The 22,032-nt window shown below is 37.1% G+C and overlaps 2 protein-coding genes across 2 annotated transcripts; one reads left to right on the top strand and one right to left on the bottom strand.

Annotated features, from left to right (window-relative positions):
• Positions 1 to 3,438: 3,438 nt before the first annotated feature.
• On the top strand, positions 3,439 to 4,398 carry LOC308350029 (olfactory receptor 51L1-like; the record flags this gene model as incomplete). The annotated part of the gene is made up of 1 exon (XM_080815029.1): positions 3,439 to 4,398. The coding sequence occupies one exon, from the start codon at positions 3,439 to 3,441 to the stop codon at positions 4,396 to 4,398; it is 960 nt and encodes a 319-aa protein (XP_080671155.1).
• Positions 4,399 to 8,726: 4,328 nt separating this feature from the next.
• LOC308350872 (olfactory receptor 52Z1P-like) lies at positions 8,727 to 20,672 on the bottom strand (the record flags this gene model as incomplete). Its single annotated transcript, XM_080816336.1, has 2 exons — positions 8,727 to 9,685; positions 20,597 to 20,672. 2 exons carry the CDS (start codon positions 20,670 to 20,672, stop codon positions 8,727 to 8,729), a joined length of 1,035 nt encoding a protein of 344 aa, XP_080672462.1.
• Positions 20,673 to 22,032: the final 1,360 nt, after the last annotated feature.

Genomic DNA, 22,032 nt, shown 5'->3' with positions numbered 1-22,032 from the left:
ATATCATAACCAAACATCTTTACTGCCCCATCGTATTCTGGATACAAACTAGTATTTCATCTTGTTGCACTACATCGTTTGTTCCAGACATTGAGGCAGAAAGCGTTAGAGAATCTCAATAGGCTTCTTGCCCCTGTATTCCCAAACTGCCATCCCCTGCTGCAGCCTGAGTGCTGGGGAGAAACCACACTGAACTGGCGGCACTGACAGGGTTACACGCACTGTCCTGCATTTATCCTGGGGCTTCCTGTCTCAAAGGACTGGAGGAAGACTTATCTGATCCTTCTTGCTCTGAGAATTAGAATGGTCTCTAATGACAAGCAGTACTATTCTTCCAGGTATGTGAGTCTTGGTGACAATGAAAGTGGGAGGTAAGAGGAAAACACAGAGGGGGACCTGAGAGACAAAAGAGAGGAGGGTGGACACCCAGAGTGTGAGGAAGAGAACCAGGAGACTGTTCTGGAAGGAAGAGGTTCTCAGTTCATCACAGGACATAATTTTCACCAAGATACCTTCATTGTTCATCCTCATTCTTACAGCATTCAGGTCAGACTCAGTAAGACTTTTCAAATTGGACTTGCCTGAAATACCCTATACCTTTATTGTAGTGGTCTCTGTGTCCATGGGCAGGATGTGATGTTTACACAGGGTTACAATTTATTTTTCTGACATGACAGAACAGAGATTCCAGAGTGACTGAGATTGTATCAGATCACTTTCAAAGCCTCCTGGAATCCCAAATATCAGTGTTATATGACATTAATTGCGACTAACAAGTCTAAATAAACCCCAAATTATAACTCCTTTCAATGTTCGAGTTTATAAACTAAGTCCTCAAACACCACCCTCCTCCTCTGAGGAATGGTAGAAGACATCACAAGGCCATGTGAATGAAGTTGAGATTATAGGATCAGAAGTAGTAGGAAGTGGACAATCAAAATGAAGCCATGTCACAATATAAGGAGTTGTGGGATAATAGGCAGAGCAGATCCTAGTGAATACGTGGAATATGGTGCCTATTTGTTGTTGTGGCAACTTCAGAAAACTAACATGGCTGCTCAGATTCCAAGCTCATGGTAGTCCCAAATCTCATTCCTTTTCTTCAAGAGACTTCCCATTTTATCCTGCGATGCATCTTTTTTTTTTTTTCCCCCTTTCCAAATTGGCAATGAATAGAATGAAAAGCATGTAAGTAAAGCGATCAAAATTACCAGAAGAATTTGGGGGTAGAATGAAAGAACATGAAGCAGTTTTTACCTATGGCGATGCTGAATTTTCACTAGATGACACAGAGATGAATCTGATTTCCTTCACTAACTACCCCTCAGCTGACCTAGGTCACTTTTGTGAGTTGCCCACTCAGGGGTTTCCTCTCTGGAAGGATACTCCAGAGTCTCCTCATACCTTACTTCCTCCCATTACACTTCAAAGAAGTATCGTTGTTATTGCTGTCTTCATCATTATCACCATTATTTTATGTTCCCTATATGTAAGGCTCTAGGCTAAGTATTTCACCCACAGGATCTCCTTTATTCTGAAGCACAATTCTGTCAAAGTGTTTTTATCTACAGTTCACAGATGAGGCTACTTTGCTACAGGGGAAAAATAAGCCATTTGTCCCACTTAAAAAGTGAGGAAGCCTTGGAACCAGAATATTCCCAACGTGGATAGGTTTGTGGAAGCAGAGGAGAGTCTGAATGAGGGGAATGGTGGACAATTGTCTCCTAAAACCTTAATAGAAAGTCATAGAGATGACAAAGCTGCTTCAGACTGGCCTCCAGCTCAGGTATCTTCCAGTTTTTAACTAAACTTCAAGTTCATCTCTTCGTGGCAGAGGGAGAGAGCCACTATAAAATCAGAGAAATGGTCTGAACTGACCAAGCAGTGAGGTAAAAAGAAGGCATATTTCTATGTTTGGATTAGGGATGAGATATTGGAAAATAATCAACTAAAAAAAATAATATTGGAAATTCTGGACATTGAAGGTAATGAGTTCAAGTGTAGAGAGGAAGAATAGAAGGTGAGGGAGACAAGCCCAGGGCAAGAGAAGCAAGAATTAGGGGTGGTAATAAGCCAGGCAGATTGAAGAAAATAGGACCATAGGCACCAGGTCATACAATATGTGAGCAGTTTTCAATTGCAATGTGAGTGTATCAGAGAGATTGAATCTATCTCTGACCTTTGCTTATTTGATTTCTTGATTACGGGTCTTCCTAGAAAATTGTGATTATTAATCATTGCAATCAAAACTGCTGAATTCAGGTTTTATCTGTGTGAAGCTAGAGAAGATTGAAAGAGATTTGAAGTTCCTAAAGGATGAAAGTAGACTTCACATGATAGGAAGAGACAAGCATATTTTTTTACAATGGCAAGTAATCTGTCTCCTGGATTATAAATTCTCAAAACAGCATTTTGGTGAGCAGGAATTCTTGGTAAGTGATGGAGAAGTGAGATGTTGAGAGGTGGCTAATCTTTCTTGCTTCAGAGATGTTTTTCTTGACCACAGAAGAAGTACAGAAATCTATTGGGGGGAAATAAATGTTCTCATTTGTTCTGAGTAGGAAAGATTTCATTTCAAGATCAGATGTTTTTCTGAACATTATCGTTTTATTTTTCCTAATCTTATTTTCTCTTGTTTTTGCTTTGAAGCATGACTTACTACTCTGTCTTTCCTTATAGCACCTATTTTTCTTTTTTTTTCCCTTGTAGAAGGTACAAGTTCTCTAAATGACTGATAGGATCTGAAATTCCAAATTTCATTATTATAATTTTTTTAAATTCAAAATTATTTTAATTAAGTCTATTTTAACCCATACTTAGCTCCTGGCAATGTTAGTCCAAGACCAGGCCTATGCCTTCAATTTATAATTAGGGATATGTTAGTAAGACCTATTTATGTTCATAAGTACTGCTGACCCATACTTGCCTGAATCCTGTAAAGATACCTCACATGGTGTTCTAGTATTGACTGAAAAAACTATGTTGTTTAGGCAGAATAAAGCATCATATGTAAATCACTGAAGAAGTCATTTAAAAAAAAAAAAGATAAATGGTAAGATTGGTACCCCTTGCCAAGAAAATTCTGGAAGAAAATTATAAATGAAAGATGTTAACTAGAAACATTTAATGTGTGTGTGGTGCTCCCTGTAGTGTCCTTAGAAGAAGATTGTCCATATTTAGACAGGATGTCAATGGGTCTTCATCTGAGAGGCAGGAAGAAAAGTCCTTGTGGTTGTAAAGTAGATATTTTACTTAACTTGCCATGCTCAGCAATGCAATGAAAAAAGACAGAGCAAAAATGTGGAGATGAATGTTTACAGAAAGCACTGAAGTTTCACCTGTTTCGTTTTGTTTTCCAGGCTCAGATGCTGATCTCATCATTGCCCTCCCCACTGGAGTGGGATCCTGAAACTGGGTGGTGATTTAATAGTGAGCTCCATGGCAACCTTAAACTCCAGTAATACCCTGTCCTCCACATTCTATCTCACAGGTATCCCTGGCTATGAGGAATTTCACCACTGGATATCCATTCCATTCTGTGTCCTCTACCTTGTTGGAATAATGGGCAACTGCACCATCCTGCATATTGTTCGGACGGACGCCAGGCTCCATGAGCCCATGTACTACTTCCTGGCCATGCTCTCCCTCACTGACATGGGCATGTCCATGCCCACAATGATATCACTCTTCAGGGTGTTGTGGTCCATTTCCAGGGAAATCCAGTTCAATATCTGTGTGGTCCAAATGTTTTTTATTCACACTTTCTCCTTCACAGAATCATCTGTGCTCTTGGCCATGGCCTTCGACCGCTATGTGGCTATCTGCCACCCTCTACGATATGCTACCATTCTCACACCAAGACTTATCGCCAAAATTGGAATTGCAGCCCTGCTTAGGAGTGCCTTTGCCATGATTCCACTTCTGGCCCGGTTGGCCTTCTTTCCTTTCTGCCGCTCCCACACCCTTTCTCATTCCTATTGTCTACACCAGGACATGATTCGCCTTGCCTGTGCTGACACCATGTTTAATATTATATATGGGTTGCTGCTGGTCATTGTGCTGTGGGGCATGGACTCTCTGGGTATTTTTGTGTCTTATATGTGCATCCTTCAGTCAATATTAAGAATTGCATCACGTGAGGGGAGGCTTAAGGCTCTCAACACATGTGCATCCCACATCTGTGTCGTACTCATCCTATATGTGCCTATGATTGGGCTCTCTATCGTCCATCGTTTTGCCAAACACTCCTCCCCACTCATCCATATCTTCATGGCTCACGTCTACTTATTGGTCCCACCTGTGCTCAATCCAATCATCTATAGTGTGAAGACCAAACAGATCCGCCAAGGAATCTTCCATCTGCTTTTCCCCACAAAAGTCAGTTCTACTGTGATGTAGTCATGTCCTCAAGGCAATGATGGCTTCAATCTAAATGATTTAAATACATACTTATTTGTGTGCTCTAGGTATGTTGGCATCATAGTTGCCAACAAAAGAGTAAAGAACAGAAATAGAGTCAACAGAGTATGTTGAGAAGTGGTTATAGAAGAGTTGGTGTCCATTGGGACTATACAGCTTAACACGTTCTTTATAAATTCCCTTTAAATATGAATGTATTGGAGTGGAGTGTCATAGAAATCATTTTCATCTATTCCTTTCCATTTCTAATTCCAATCTTTTCCAGGGTGATTTATCTGTTAATTCTTCGTTAAATATATTAAACCCATGTATCTTTGCTTCCTGATACTCTGTGGTTGTCAGGGAATTTAATACTCCCTTTCTTGTAATATCAGCATCTCTGGATATCTACTTTTTCCTTCTTTCTTAACAATGAGAAAAATCTTACCTTGACATAAAGGCATTTTAGAGCTCAAAGCAGAAGTTAGAAATCCTAACAATGTATCCACATCATATTTTAAAAGTTTATATTCATGTTATACCCTACTAATGATATTTAGTTTCCTCTGGAATAGAAATGTACAATATGCATATTTTTCTCTTGCTCAATTTTTAGAAATAATTCTAATTTTATAAAAATTGAGATCCTGTCATCTTTTAAATACTCCAGATATTATGAATTGAAGTCTGTGATTATAATCCATTGGGTTAAAAGCATCTTAATAATTTAGGACATACTATTTATTTAAATGTAAAAAATATTATCTTTGGTATCCTTGGCTATGAGGAATTTCACTCATGTAGCAATATAATTGGAGTATAATTGGGGTATAGCTACTTATAAATTTGTGGTAGCTGGAAACAGCTAAAGATTAAGGTCTCACAATTTTATCTAGAACTCTTTTCAACACACAAAACTATCTTTCCTTGTGATTCTGAAATTATGTGGCACCTGGCTGTGCATAGGGTTGTATAAAAATACTTGCAAATGCAACTGAATTTTCTTAGCTGGTACAGCTTTACTTGTGCAAAGCAAAAAATAAACAAAGGGAACAAATAAAACTTTAACAATGTGTTATGGTTCCCAGTATTTATGTAATAATTAGTAATATATTTTACATATCTTGTTCTACCTAGTATAGCAACTGTGCTTCAAAGAGTTTGCTGCCTGTAGGCATGAATATTATGCTTGGCATAAAAGTGACACTAAATAATTATTGAATATATAAATGATGAAAGGAATGAATCAATTATTGAAAAAGAATGACTAGTTTGGATATTAAAAAAAATAGTCTCAAAGGAAAAGATTTGACATGTCATGAACCCACGTGTCATATTATAAAAGAGAGTTTACTAGCTTAAAATCAGGATTTCAAATTTCAGGCACATGGAGTATATCTACAACTTATATCTGCTATCTGGCTTTATCTCAAGTATGATGTTTCCACCATATTATCCTATTTCTTGATTCTAATTCTAATTACCCGTCTCCTTTTAGCACATTCACTTCAACTAAGAGACATCAATTAAAAATAAGAAAGGTGTATAAACATCAAAATTAGAGAATATTTGGTGTAATAAATAATTAAATAAAATTGATAGTAAAAGTGAAAATTTTGAGAATGATCAGTACCACCAGCTATACATTGTATAAGTAACATTTAACTATTGATAATCATTTTTATTTTTTTTAAAGATTTTATTTATTTATTTGACAGGCATTGATCACAAGTAGGCAGAGAGGCAGACAGAGAGAGAGGGAAGCAGGCTCCCTGCTGAGCATAGAGCCAGATGCGGGGCTCAATCCCAGGACCCTGGGATCATGACCTGAGCTGAAGGCAGAGGCTTTAACCCCCTGAGCCACCCAGGCGCCCCTAATAATCATTTTTAAAATAAGAACTTCAAATACAAAATACATATGTTTTTTAAATATTTTATTTATTTATTTGACAAAGAGACAGAGCAAGCACAAGCAGGGGGGAGCAGCAGAGGGAGAGGGAGAAACAGACTTCCCACTGAAGGGAACCTAATGCCGGACTGGATCCCAGGACCTCGGGATTATGACTTGAGCTGAAGGCAGAAACTTAGCTAACTGAGCCACCCAGGAGCCCTACAAAATATATTTTCAACCTGTGATGTTGAATATACCTTTCCTAGCATCTATGCTCCAAAAAAAACAATGTTGTATTAGGTTTTGTTGTTGTTGTTGTTCACAGAAATATGTTTAAGCTATTGCACCTTAGATTTTGCATTTTGCATACGAATAAAACTATTTTAAAGGAATACCTACATAGGTAATGCAATATTTGGACACACAAATTATTATTTGCTATATTACCTTCTTAAATTTATTACTATAATTACATTATAATCATAACATATTTTATCAAAAACATTTAGAAAACCACATATTTTTAAATTAAGATCATTTTTCCCATAAAACATCATTGGTGAGGAGATGAGTGATTGAATATCTGAATGGATGAATGAATGAATGAATGAATGAATGACAAGTTGGTACTATGTGTTGAGAACAGAAACATCTTGTTCTGGAACCTTAATGAAGGCAAGAGTTTAGTCTTCTGGCAAGCAGTTGGTGCTCCAAAAACAGGTAGGTCTCTTGTTCTTGTTTAGAACTACAATAATATGACTGAAACATCTTTCTCATTTGTATATGGATTTATAAATCAGGAGGCACTCTTACTCATATTACCTTGTTTGACAAAGCCATGAGCATCTTTTGAAAACATTCTCTGCCATCTTGCAGAATGCCTAAGTGACCCAGAAACCCAAATCATAATTCATTTTTGTATACTAATCCCCAATCACTGGGCAAAATGCAATGCGATTGTTTTCATAATGTCAAACATTATCTTCTAGGTTATACATTAATCTTCTTGATACTGCAGAAGTCTTCTTGTTGCAAAACACAATGGCAAGAAAAAATAATAGCAGAGATCACTATCTCCTTTGTCATTAAAGTGTCTGGTATTGTCTTCTACACAAAGCATTACCACAAAATACTTCATTATCCCACTTAGTCATTCAGTTATTCAATCCGGTATCTCAAATAATAAAAACATAATTCAGTTAAAAATGTACAGTGTGGAAATGATCTGACTACATTTAGAGTCTGGAAATAGCCATATGCGTTAATAAGGAGAATGATAACAATATAAATATTTTGAAGGCACTCTATCAACTGCTTCAACCACTAGACCATGTATATGTTTATATTATGTTCATGATACTCATTTTTATTGTCTGATGCTAGGGAAAATTTTAACTCTTTTATTAATCAACAGGTGGACATTTTCTATAGGATAAAAGATATTACATTCCAGGAATTTTGCCAGATAAATTTATAGATGATAAAATTTGTCTCAGGTAATATAGAATGCAATTAGCAAGAAGGTTTGGGTTATGAAAAGCTATACTAGGAAAGTTACATGTGCTTTTTATTTAAAGAGCTAAATGAATCCGGTGAACATAATCCTGCTGGTTTGCTGTGATTTTTTTTTTTTTTTTTGAGAATTTCGTTGACACAATTTCATCCCCATTAACCAGAATGTTAAGTGATGTAACAGAGTCATGCAGTTTTAGCAACCTGACCCAAGATGGGGCAATTAGCCTGAATTTTCTCCTTCCTGAGTCATAGGTACTCGCATTCCTTGCATGTCATGCCACTCCTCAGATACTGCTTTTTTGTTACTTAACCCAATCAAAGTAACTTTCTATTGTGTGTAAAAATATCTTTATTGCAACAAAGTATTGAAGGGGATATGAAACAGACAAGCTAAGAGAAAGAGTGAAAGAACGAAGTATTTAAAGAATATGCCCTATATAATACATAAGGACATATTAGGGCATTTGTTACATAGAATTATTAGCATTTAGTATTTCATGTTAATGCATTTATCTAACAAATATTTATAAAATTATTTATTAAATTATTTGTATATTCTGCATTTTGTGGATGCAGTGATGAAGCTGGAATCTGAACTAAGATTGTCTATAGCAAATTGACATTAAGAGAGGCATTTTGTAGTACAAAAGGGATATTTCAGTCACCTATGTTGTTACAGTGACTCCACTGATTGTTACCTTAATATGTTGAGATACTCTTTGATGGTACTTGAGCAGTTGCCTGGCACCTTCCTTTTTACTCTATGCTGGGAAGGCAGCATTGGGAAATGTAAGTATTTTAAGTTCTATCCAGAGGTTAGGTGTTCCGGGGATAGATCTGCCCAGGTTGATTCACACTTGACATTTAAGTCTGATCCTCTACCCTGGACTCACCTGTTCTTTGTTGCTTCATAACCCTTGGGTCATTTTGGTTGGTTACAGAGCCCTAGGACACGCATCCTCATCTCCTTTGTCTTTACCCCATAAACAATGGGGTTCATGGTAGGTGGCACCAGTAAGTAGAGGTTTGCCAAGAGGATAAGGACATGTCTGGGTACATGATTTCCAAAGCGATGGGTAAAGAAGGAAAAGAAGGCCAGAGTATAAAATATCAAGATGACACATATATGAGCTCCACATGTTCCAAAGGCCTTTGTCCGGGCTTCCTTGGAAGGTAGCTGGAAGACTGTTCTCAGGATTAGCAAGTAGGACAGGGAGATGAGCACAAAGTCCAGCCCTGTGGTGAGGAGAGCAGCAGTGAGTCCATAAATGCTATTAAGGGCATAGCTATTACAGGCTAACTTGGCAATGCCCATGTTCTCACAGTAGGTATGGTGGATGACATTGCTCCGACAGAAATGCAGCCGGAGAATGAGGAGGACACCAGGGGTGACCACAGCCACACTCCGAGCCAGCAGAGCCAGGCCCACCTTGCTGATGAGAGAGCCTGTAAGTAGGGTTGCATAATGGAGTGGTGCACAGATAGCCACGTAGCGATCAAAAGCCATGGCCAAGAGAACAGCAGACTCAGAGAGGAACAGAGCATGAACAAAAAACATCTGTGTGAGACATGCAGGAAAACTTGATGGGGAAGGGCCCTGCCAGAAGATAAGAAGCATTTTGGGCACAGTGACAGTACAAAGGAGAACATCATTGAGTGCCAGCATGGCCAGGAAAAGATACATGGGTTCGTGGAGGTTCCTGTCCCAGGCCACCACTGCCATAACCAGGCCATTTCCTATCACAGCCAAAAGGTACATGAAGCTGAAGGGGATGGAGATCCAGATTTGGAAGTCTTCTAATCCTGGGACTCCAGTCAGGAGAAAGGCAGTGAGGTGACTGGATGTAGAATTACATGGTCTTATGGATGGGTGTCCCAAGTCTGTTACATGATAGAGAGAAAATAGATAGAGTGCACACTAGTAGAAAACAAATATTTATTCCTTTAACCTAGTGACAACCTAACCATTAATTTTGGCATGATGAACTGGAAGGAAAATAAAATGGTCTGAGAAAAGCTATTAATTATATGAATAAGGGTGCCTGGATGGCTCAGTTGGTAGAGCATGTGACTCTTGATCTCCAGGTCTTGTGTTCAAGCCACAATTTTGGGCTTAGAGTTTACAAAACAAAGCAAAACAAAATAAAACAAAACTCAAAGAACAGCAACCAACAAAGCACACACACACAAAACCCCCACAAAAACACAAACAAAACCAAAAAATCCTGAATTATTGTAAGTAAATCACCTCTCTTTTATGGAGTATCTAGTTCTTTCTTAAAAAAAAAAAAATTAAATCAGAATAATAAGGGTTGAAATCTTTATTTGTGTAAACCTAATTGTTATAACCACATCATGTATGTATATGTCTTTTGAACTTTTAACCATGTTATGCATATAATTTTTGTCTGCCTAATAATAATAAAATAATAATTAATTAAATACAAAAAAGTCATTTTCTCTTTCTTTTTTCTCTGTAACATTACATAGAAGTCTGGAGATGGTTAATATTCCATCCTTTGACCAAAAACTTAAGGGGAAGTCATGGGTTGAATGACAAACTGATACGTAATGGGCCAGTATAAAGCTATAAAGCTTCCAATTCTTGTTTCCCATCCTGATAGTATGGGAGATGTTTCCTTACCCTACACTTTTGCTACAGTAAAGAAAAAGTTTTACTCATCTGCCTCTCATTTGAACTCTTGAAGACAATGAACATTTAAACATGAAGTTTAAACTGCTATGCCAAAGTTGTAATATCATTCAGATCCTAACAAGCGCTCTCAAGGATCATGAAGTGGAATCAAGGAAGACACTAAAAATCCAGAGTACAGAGTGTTCTCTTTCAGAACAAGACAGTCACTGAAGATGTCAAAGCCCATGATCATTCAATAGCTATCATTGAAAGACCCATCTACAGAGTAGAGCGATTGCGATTTTCATACTCACCAACCAAAGAATAAGATAACATTTTAGCAGCTTTTTAAAGTAACAATAGTTCTTACTTTTAATGTATCAAAAAATTATAAAATAAAAATAGCTTTCTTTAAAAAGTTCCTCCAATATAAAATTATTCTTTTCCCAAGTCAATAAAATATTAATTCAATTAGTCAAGTTTGCAATTAAGGGCAATACTTTTGGCAAAGGCCCAAAATATGCTTAGAAACGTTTTTGACTGCAAATCTTGAGAAGTTTCAAAGTGATAGACAAGTCTAGAATCTGCGAAGGGTACACTTTTCATGTGGCGCTGTCACACCATTACTTAGATTGAAAGCTATACTGTATTACATTATGTCTATTATCCCTGTAATTGTTAATTGAAACCTTTTTCAATAAATAGGGCATATTATCATATGAATTAACACATATTTATTCTATTCTCCCTCACACTATCTTCTCTCTCTCTCTCATATGAAATTGAAATAAGAAAGAAAAGATAAAATTTTTCATCACAGGGCAAAAAAATGGAAGGGATGAAATTGTTTGTTTGTTTGTTTGTTTGTTTTATGTATTTGACACAGAGAGAGAGAGATCACAAGTAGGGAGAGAGGCAGGCAAAGGGGGAGGGGGAAGCAGGCTCCCTGCTAAGCAGAAAGCCCAGTGCGAGGCTCAATCCCAGGACACTGAGATCATGACCTGAGCTGAAGGCAGAGGCTTTAACCCACTGACCCACCCAGGCACCCCGGGATGAAATTGTTTTTAATGCAACTCAGAGATATTTTTTTGAAATGGTTATCCTGTTAAAAATATGGAGGCATAACCACAATTTTATTAGCCTGGTAAGTTTGTGGCTTTGCTGCTGCTGCTGCTTCTTCTTCTTCTTTTTTATTGCGTTATGTTAGTCACCATACAGTACATTATTAGTTTTTGATGTAGTGTTCCAAGATTCACTGTTTGCATATAACACCCAGTGCTCCATGCAATCTGTGCCCTCCTTAATACCCATCACCAGGCTTTGCTTCTTTTATCTGGTTGTCTCTCAACAGTGCCTGACTTTGCTATGTAACAACCACACAGAAAATATCACCATATTTGGATAGAAATCATATCACATATCAGCACAGGGATGGGCCATGTAGCAGTAATGGTAAAAATAATAATTGGAAATACATATTAATGGTTGCAATGTACTAAGCATTTTCCTAAAACCTATGCTAATCACTTTACATGGATTATCCAATTTAATGGTAACAACTGCTATAAGAAATAACTATTGTTAGTGTCCTAATTTTACACAGAAGGCAACTCAGGTACTTGAGGACCTTCCTAAGATCATATTACTCAGGAGTGTGTGAAGCCTGTTTTCAAATCAGGGATCCTAACTGCAGCACCCACAGTTTTAACCATGAAACTATTCTAACTTACCTTTCAGATGCATGGTTTTTCTAAACCACTGGGAACATAAAAAAGCAGATCTTGAATTTCCTCTTAGCACTTCCCACAGTGATATTCTTAGGTGTTAGGTAAAAATGTCATGTCTGTTTATAGGGATTTAGAGAGTGTGTGTGTGTGTGCGCGCGCGTGCGCGTGTGCACGCAAGTAAATATCTATGCCTGTATTGTACATAGATCTTTACAATAGCAACTCAAGGACTAACCTTTGGGACAAGAAGTCTTTTGGGTATTTCACACGCTGAGTGATTGCTTTGGCACCTGAGACCCACAGTCAGTATATGGATTAGCCGACTGAACCTATCTTTCATACTTATGAAATTATATTTCCCAATTTTGAACTGCATTTGATAATTTTCCATGTCCAGCCAAGTTTCTGAGCAACATCTCTGCACTGTCTTGCTAGTTCACTACATAGCCATTAAACAGTACGAAAAAAATAAGATTTCCTGAGTTAATCTACTGGAACATGGATGTCTTTTATGACAAAGCCTAACTATTGAGACTATTTCAATACATGTCTATGCATGACAAAGTGTCCTTTAGTGAGATATTTTGAGGTATGGCAGTATATTTTAATAACTCGCATTTCTCAAATAAAAGTTTATAAGTTAACATATATTGCTTTATAGAGCAGTTTGAGGGCTACCAAAAAAAAAATCAGAAAGTACAGACCCCATATATGATCCCTTCTCCTCACCCACCCAGTTTCCCCTATTAACACCTTACATTGCTGTGATACATTTGTCACAATTCATAAGCCACCATTTCCACATTTTTATTAGCTAAAGTCAGTAGTTCGCATAACACCTCTCTCTTTAGGTTGTACATTGCATAGATTTTGACAAGTATATAATGACATGTATGCACCATTACAGTATCATACACGACAGTTTCACTGCCCTACAAATCCATTGTGTTCCACCTCTCTCTAAGCCCTCTGACAACCACTGAACTTCTGTCTCCATAGTTTTATTTTTTTTCCACAATGTCCTACAGTTGGAAACATGCTGTAATCGTGCCCTTTTGAATCAGCTTTTCTTTTCTTTTATCTTCTTCTTTTCTTTTTTCTTTTTTTTCTTTTCATCATTAGTGTACTCTTTAATCCCCATAAAGTATTTCACCTTTCCTCCTACCCACTTACCCACTGGTTCTCCATAAAGAGTCTGTTCCTTGGTTTGTCTTTCTTTCTTTTTGTTTCCCCTTTGCTCATCTGTTTTCTTTCTTAAATTCTACATATGAGTGAGCTTATAGGGTGTTTGTGTTTCTCTGAGTTATTTCACTTAACATTATACTCTCTAGTTCCATCCATGCCATGGCAAATGGTAAGATTTCATTCTTTTTTATGGCTGAATGAGATATCTCATTAGCCATGTGATATATCTATATATCTATATCCATATGTAGATATAGATTTAATCATAAAATGTTATGCATTCACCTATTGATGGACACTTGAGCAGCTTCCATAGTTCAGGTATTGTGAATCATGCTGCGATAAGTACAAGGGTGCATGCATCTCTGAATTAACGGTTCTGTATCTGGGGGATAAATACCCACTAGCACAATTCCTGGATCTTAGGTAGTTCTATTTTTAATTTTTGGAGGAACTTCTACACTGTTTTCCACTGTGGCTTTAGTAGTTTGCCTTCCCACCAAAGTGCAAGAGGTTTCCTCTTCCTCCACATCTTTGCCAACACTTGCTTCTTGTGGTTTTGATTTTAACCATTCTGACAGCTGTGAGGTGGTATCTCACTGTAGTTGTGATGTGCATTTCCCCGATGATGAGTAACATTGAGGATCTTTTTTCATGTGTCTTTTGGCCATCTGGATGCCTTCTTTACAGAAATGTCTGTTCACATGTTTTGCCTGTTTTTAAATGGATTTTTTGGGTGGTGTTGAGTTGTATCAGTTCTTTATATATTTTGGATAGTAACCCTTTATCTGATATCTCATTTGCAAATATGTCCCCCATTCAGTAGGTTGCCTTTCAGTTTTGTTGACTGTTTCTTTCACTGTACAGAAACTTTTTATTTTGATGTAGTCCGAATAGTTTATTTTTATTTTTATTTCCCTTGCATCAGGGGACCTATCTAGAAAAATGTTGCTGTGGGTGATGCTAGGGAAATTAGTGCCTGTGCTCTCTTCAAGGTTTTCTGTACATTGATTTTGTATTCTGTGACTTTATTGAGTCCAATTATCCGTCCTAACGGCAGAATCCTTAAGGTTTTGGTGGAGTCCTTCAGGTTTTCTATATATAGTATCATGTCATCTACAAATAGAGTTTTACTTCTTCCTTATCAATTTTGATGCCTTTTGTTCCTTTATGTTGTCTAATTGCTGTGGCTAGGACTTCCAGTACTGTGCCGAAGGTGAGAATGGACATCCTTGTCATGTTTCTGACCGTAATGGGAAAGCTTTCAGTTTTTCACCATTGAGTATGATGTTAGCTGTAGGTTTTTCACATAAAGGCTTCATTATGTTGAGGTAAGTTCTTTCTACACCAATTTTTCAGTGCTAGAGGGTTTTATCATGAATGGATATGGTTTTATCATGAATGGAATGGTTGTACTTTGTCAAATGCTTTTTCTGCATCTACTGAAATGATCATATGGTTTTTATACTTTGTCTTATTGATATGACATATCCCTTTGATTGTTTTCAGAATATTGAACCACCTGGCATACCAGGAATGAATCCCACTTGATTGTGGTGTATGATTTTTAAAATACATTTTTGAGGGGCACCTGGGTGGCTCAGTGGGTTAAGCCTCTGCCTTCGGCTCAGGTCATGATCTCAGTGTCCTGGGATCGAGCCCCACATCGGTCTCTCTGCTCAGCGGGGAGCCTGCTTCCCCCTCTCTCTCTGCCTCCTGCTCTGCCTACTTCTGATCTCTCTCTCTCTCTGTGTCAAATAAGTAAGATCTTAAAAAAAAAAAAAGAAAATCTAAAACAAATTAAAATATATATATATATATATATATATATATATATATGTTTTTTCAATATTTTGTTGAGGATTTTTGCATCTCTCTTCATGAGAGATATTGCCTGCAGTTCTCTTTTTTTGTGGTGTCTTTATCTGGTTTTGGTATCAGGGTGATATTGGCCTCATAGAATAAATTTGGAAGTGTTCCTTTTTCTTCTATTTTTTTGGAATTTGAGAAGAATAGATATTAACTCTTTTTTAACTGTTTGGTATAATTCACCTGGGATGCCTTCTGGTCCTGGACTTTTCTTGGTGGGAGGTTTTCTGGTTTTTGTTTTTTTGTTTTGTTTTGTTTTGTTTTTTACTGATTCAATTTCATTGCTCTTAATTTGGTCTGTCCAAATTTTCTATTTCTTACTGCTTTAATTTTGGTCATTTATATACTTCTAGGAATTTGCCCATTGATCCTATGTTATCCAGTTTGTTGGCATATAAATTTTCATATTTTGTTGCAATTGTTTGTATTTCTGAAGCGTTGATTGTTATTTCTTGTCTTTCATTAGTGATTTTTTAAAAATTTCCTTTCTGTCTCTTTCCTTTCTTTTTTTTTTTTTCTTTTCATGAATCTAGCTAAAGATTTATGAATTTTGTTGATCTTTACAAAGAACCAGCTCCTAGTTTCATTTATCTGGATTTTTTTTAAGTTCCTTATTTTTTTTAAGGTTTTATTTATTTATTTGTTTAAGAGAGGAGATAGAAAAAAAGAGAGAGAAAGAGCAGGGGGTGGGGAGGAGAGAGAGAGGGACAAGCAGACTCTGTGCTAAGCACAGAGCTCCATGTAGGGCTTGATATCTCCACCCCTACATCATGACGGAGCTGAAACCAAGAGTTTGACGGTCAACGGACTGAGCCACCCAAGCACAACTGAACCACCCAGGTGCCCCTCTTTTAAATTTAATTTAATTTAATTTATTTTAGTTTCTATATCATTTATTTCTGTTCTAATCTTTATTTATTTTCTTTTGCTTGGTCTGGGTTTTGTTTGTTCTTCTTCTAGCTCCTTTAGGTGGGAAGACAGGTTGTTTATTTGAGATTTTTCTTGCTTCTTGAGGTAGACCTGTATTGCTATAAACTTCCCTCTTAGAACAAATTTTGCTACATCCCAAACATTTTGGAACTTTGTGTTTTCATTTTCATTTGTTTTCATGTATTTTTTTAACTCTTCTTTTATTTTCTGGTTGACCTATTCATTATTTAGTAGCATGTTATTTAACTTCCATGTATTTGTGGCCTTTCCAGATTTTTTTCTTGTGGTTGACTTCGACTTTCATAGGGTTGTGATCTGAAAAGATGAATTGTACTATTTCAATTTTGTAAAAGTGTTTGAGACATGCTTTTTGGCTGAATCTGTGATCTATTCTGGAGAATGCTTTATGTACACTTGAAAAGAAGGCATATTCTGCTGTTTTAGGGTGGAATGTTCTCAAATGTCTATTAAATCCATCTGGTCCAGTTTCTCAGTCAAGGCCACCATTTCCTTTATTTTCTCTTTGGATGATCTGTCCATCAATGTAAGTGGGGTATTAAAGTCCCCTACTATTATTGTATTATTATCAGTTACTCTGTTTATGTTTGTTATTGTTTTATATATTTGAGTGCTCCCATATTGGGTGTATAAATATTTACAACTGTTATATTCTCTTGTTGGATTGTTCCCTTTGTTGTTCCATAGTGTCCTTCTTTATCTCTTCTTACAGTCTTTGTTTTAACGTCTATTTTGTCCAATATGAGTACTGCTACCCTAGTTTTCTTTTGACATCCATTTGCATAATAAATATTTCTCCATTCCCTCACTTTCAATCTGCAGTTGTCTTTCAGTCTGATATGTGTCTCTTTTAGACAGCATATAGGTGGGTCTTGTTTTTTTATCCACTCTGTAATCCCATGTCTTTCGATTGGAGCATTTATTTCATTTATATTCAAAGTAATTACTGATAGATATGTATTTATTGCCATTTTGCTACTTGTTTTTTGGTTGTTTCTATAGATTTTCTGTGATCTTTTTCTCTTGTTCTCTTTCATGGTTGGTTTGCTTTCTTTAGTGATATACTTAGAATCTTTTGTCTTTATTCTTTTTTTTTTTTAAAGATTTTATTTATTTATTTGTCAGAGAGAGAGTACACACAAGCAGGCAGAGAGGCAGGCAGAGGCGGTGAGAGAAGCGGGCTCCCTGCTGAGCAAGGAGCCCGATGTGGGACTCGATCTCAGGACCCTGGGATCATGACTTGAGCCGAAGGCAGTGGCCTAACCAACTGAGCCACCCAGGCATCCCGCTTTTCTCTTTATTCTTTGCATATCTATTACTGGTTTTTGATTTGTGGTTACCATCTTCTGCATATTGCGGTCTATATTAAGTTGATGGTTGTTTAAGTTTGAACCTATTCTTCTCTCTCCACCATGTGGTGGAGATATTTTACATTCTTTTGTCTTATGAATCCCTTGATTTATTTGTACAAAAATACTTATTTTTATTGATTTTGTGGTTTTTTGCTTTTGTTTGTTTTTTTGCTTTTTATACTTTCACTTATGGTCTTTCCTTTCTACTCAAGTGTCCCCCTTAATATTTCTTGTAGGGATTGTATAGCAGTCATGAATGTCATGAACTTTTTCTTAAAGAAAAACTTCAAGAGTTTTTCTGAGAAACTCTTTATCTCCCCTTCTAGTCTGAATAATAACCTTGCTGAAAAGAGTATTCTTGGCTATAGATGTTTCCCTTTTAGCACTTTGAATATATCATGCCACTTCCTTCTGGCCTGCAAAGTTTTTGCTGAAAAATCTGCTCATAGCCTTATGGGGTCTCCTCTTATAGGGAACTGTGTTCTTTTCTCTTGCTGGCTTTTTTTAAATTTTATTTTTTATAAGATTTTATTTATCTATTTGACAAAGAAAGAGTGAGAGAGCACAAGTAGGGAGATCAGCAGAGGAAAAGAAGGAAGCAGAAGCACGCTCCCCACTCAGCAGGAAACCTGACTTGGGGCTCAACCGCAGGACCCTGGAATCATGACCTAAGCCAAAGGCAGATGCTTAACTGACTAAGCCACTCAGGTGCCCCTCTCTTGCTGCCTTTAAAGTTCTTCCTTCATCACTGATTTCTGCCATATTAATTACTATTTGTATTGACATGGAACTCTTTGTGTTGAATTTCTAGGGGGATCTCTGTGCCTCCTGGATCTAGATATCTGTTTCCTTTCACAGATTTTGGAAGTTTTCAGCTCTTATTTCTTCAAATAAAATTTCAGGCCCCCCTTTTCTCTCTTCTTTTTCTGGGATCCCTATAATGTGAATGTCATTATGGTTGATGGAGTCCCTAAAACTATTCTCAATTTGCATAATTTTCTTTCCTCTCCTTTGCTCAGCTTGACTACTTTCCATTACTTTGTCTTCTAGGTCATTAATTCATTACTCTGCTTTACTAACCTGCTATTTTTTTTCCATCAAGTGTATTTTTAATTTCATTTATTGTGTTCTTCAACTCTGATTTGTTATTTTTTTAATGTTTGTGTTAAGGGTCTCACTGATGTCCCCTACTCTTCTCAAATCCAGTGAGTATCTTTATGAGCATTACATTAAATTCTCTATCAGGCAAATTACTTGTATCTGCTTTTGCTTAGTTGTCTGCTGTGGTTTTTTCCCTATTCTTTCATTTGGGACACAGTTCTCTGTCTCCTCCTTTTGTCTCACTATAAGTTTGCTTTTCTGTGTTAGAAAGTCAGCTACTTCCATTGCTCTTTAACAATGATAGCTTTATGAAGGAGAGGCCCCATAGTATCCTGCAGTGCAGTGTCTCCTGTTCCCTAGGATCTGGCACTTCAGGGAATGTCTTCTATGTTGTATGTACTCTGTTGTTGAGTTGTCACCTCTTCTTCTTTAATTCTAGTTGTCTGCAGAGGCTCTCTTTGTCTGTTGTGTCTAGTGCTTTGTCACAAGCGTGGGTAGGTGTATTTTAACAAGGTGTGCAGCGTTCTGCTCACACAATGAGACCTGCCCCTGCCACCAACAGAACTGAGGTCATGCAAAACATGTGGGTTGGGAGATAGGGTATTGTCTGGATTTGAGTTGGTCTTCTGGAAGAGGAGAACAACAGTGTGGAGACTAAAGTGAGCATGCCTGGGAAGGGCAGATGTGTCAAAGCACAGGAGAAGCAGAGCTTGATAAAAAGCAAGTTAGGTAGCAAGTGTCAGCACTGTCTTGGTCCTCAGGTGACCCTGGTTTATGCTGGGGAACAGAGGAGGGAAATGGTGCCTGCCAGCACCTTTGTTCCTGCAGGGGTTTCCAGATGACATAACTCTCTGAGGTGTGCTCTGAGATTTAAAAAAAAAAAAAAAAAAAAATCACTCTTCTTCCCACCTGCTCCTGGTGTTTCTTAAATTGCTGCTTCTGTGCTATCTGCATGCACTATTTGTATGGCTGTCTCTTTAAGGGCAGGGACTCCAATTCTAATGCCCTCCAGGCTCTCCTACAACCCAGTATGCTGATTTTTTTTTTTTTTTAATTCTGGGTTTTAAGTGTCACTGGGTGTTAAGAACTCACAAAATTTGTCTCCTCTTCCTTTCAAAGGCAAAGGTTATGGGGATTCATCCTCCCTTTTGAGGTCTCCCTGGTGTGAAAGTCTGTTTTCTATCCTGTTTCATGCTACTGGCTCTATCCCCACCATAGACCATGAAGGTCCTTTTCACTTCCAAACTGGATATTTGCCCTTCTTCTATTTTTGATGGGGGCTTTTCTCTACCTTTTTCTCTACCTTTATATTGGAATTTGTTCTGCTAGTCTTTGGATCACTTTCTCTGTAATTTACACATATATCGCTGTTATCTAGTGGTATCCCTAGGATGAGGAGAACCTCGGGTCCTTCTACTCCACAATCTTTCTAGCTGACTTCCTCTGTCTCCTTTTACTTAGCAGCAGCATTTAACTTTCTTTAAATCAAGAGGTAACTTTATAAAAAGGGATTCAAGTGAGTAGTTCGAACATAACACGGACCTAATCTCTCTCTCTCTTCTCCAGTTCTCAGTTTTGCTTCTTTACTGTTGGTTCCATTATTAGCAGGCATCCTTTTCAAAGGACCAAGAAGAAAATTCTTAAGAATGTTTATGTTAGCATAACTTGGCATCAGGGAAGTACAAACCAAAACCACAATGAGATACCACCTCTCACCAGTCGGAATGGTTAAAATTAACAAGTCAGGAAACAATAAATCTTGGTGAGAATGCAAAGAAGAGAACTCTCTTACACTGTTGGTGGGAATGCAAGCTGGTATAGCCACTTTGAAGAACAGTATGGAGGTTTCTCAAGATGTTAAAAATAGAGCTACCCTATAACCCAGTGATTTCTTTATATCCTTGTACTCTCAATTCTAGCCATTTAAATGGATATTCAAGATACTATGAAAGATAGGTAGATCACTTTATGGTACCTGTTTCAAACCTGTTTTGCCTCTTTGTGCCACAATGTTCAGGAGGTGGGGTCGCATATCTGTTTTGGATGTCCATGCCTTTTTACTCCTTATCTGTAGAACTGAGCCTAGTATCTGCCAAATAGTTGTTGAAAGAATGAATGAATGATATCTAGGATATAAAGTAGAAATGAAAATATTGCTTCTTATGACTTTCATTCTGCTATATAGTAGTTTTTCAAGACATCTTGCCTGTAATGAACTGCTGCTTGAATGTAGATAAAGAAGCAGGAAACATGGAGAAATAAAGAGCAGAATTGCTATGATTTAGACAAAGAAAGCCCAGCAGAGATAGAGATAGGAATACGCATATTAAAAGATTGACTGGAATGGTTATTTATTGATTTGGCATTGTCAGAATGATTTACTATTACTTAATAAGAAGTTTGTGACTTTGCAGTGCTAAATAAATGGATGATATTAAATAGTTAGCAAGGATATCTTCTGTAATATGTAATAGGAATATATGACTTCAAGTTTATACCATCCTTGAAGACTTGTGGAAACTTATGCTGTTATTGCACACTGCTGTTTAGTGTTTCATAATATTCCAAGACTCTATCAAGGAGTCTGGACCTAAATGGTCACATGACTGTTTCATTTTTACTTTTTCTTTTTCATACTTACCATAGTGTCTCTTTGTTCCTTGGATGTTATCACAGCTCTCATGCAACAGTTTTAGCTCCCCACTCTCTCTGTAATATACTAAGCTAAGAGATGGTGGTTCTCTTCCCCAAAGAGATCTAATACCATTACATATATACAGATCACATCAAGCTGATATGTATTAAAAAGAACTAATCTTTAATAACAAAGTGGAGTCAAGAAATTTTCAAAATTTAGACTTATTTAAACTTATAAGTAAACTTGTAAATTATTCCTCAATTTATTATATTTTAAGCTTTAGAGTACGTTTTTGAGGTTAATAAATCAGTAATTTAGAAATAATGGATTTTAATCTCAGTAACCTCAAGCTTATTGACTGAGGCTAATACTATTCTTTTTTTTCTTTTTTTTTTTTTTTGCAAGAGGAAAGATACCTTGTCATTTTACTGTTCTTCTACCAAAATTTTATCCTACACCAATCATTTCCAGGGACCTTCCTCAGTCTTAGCATGGCTTATTTGAAGGGCAGAGAATTAGCCCACTCTTGGATTCAAGTACATCTATACCAAAATGTATTTAAGAAGAGGAGATTTGCCAGTGGGTTTCCAGCCTCCCCTTATTGTACATTTTATTGTTGGTCTCTCTTATAGTAACTGTACATTTGGAGAAGTCTCTAGGAAACTATATTTCTCAGCGACTCCTAAATGGTACATTAGAGCGCAGCTCATTTGTCTTTCTAGATATCCACGGTACTTATATTCAGGACTTCCCCCAGGAAGTCTACTGGTAGT

The sequence above is a fragment of the Martes martes genome, assembly GCF_963455335.1.
Source record: "Martes martes genome assembly, chromosome: 10".
Taxonomy (NCBI): Eukaryota; Metazoa; Chordata; class Mammalia; order Carnivora; family Mustelidae; genus Martes; species Martes martes.
This window is presented reverse-complemented; position numbering and strand designations above follow the sequence as displayed.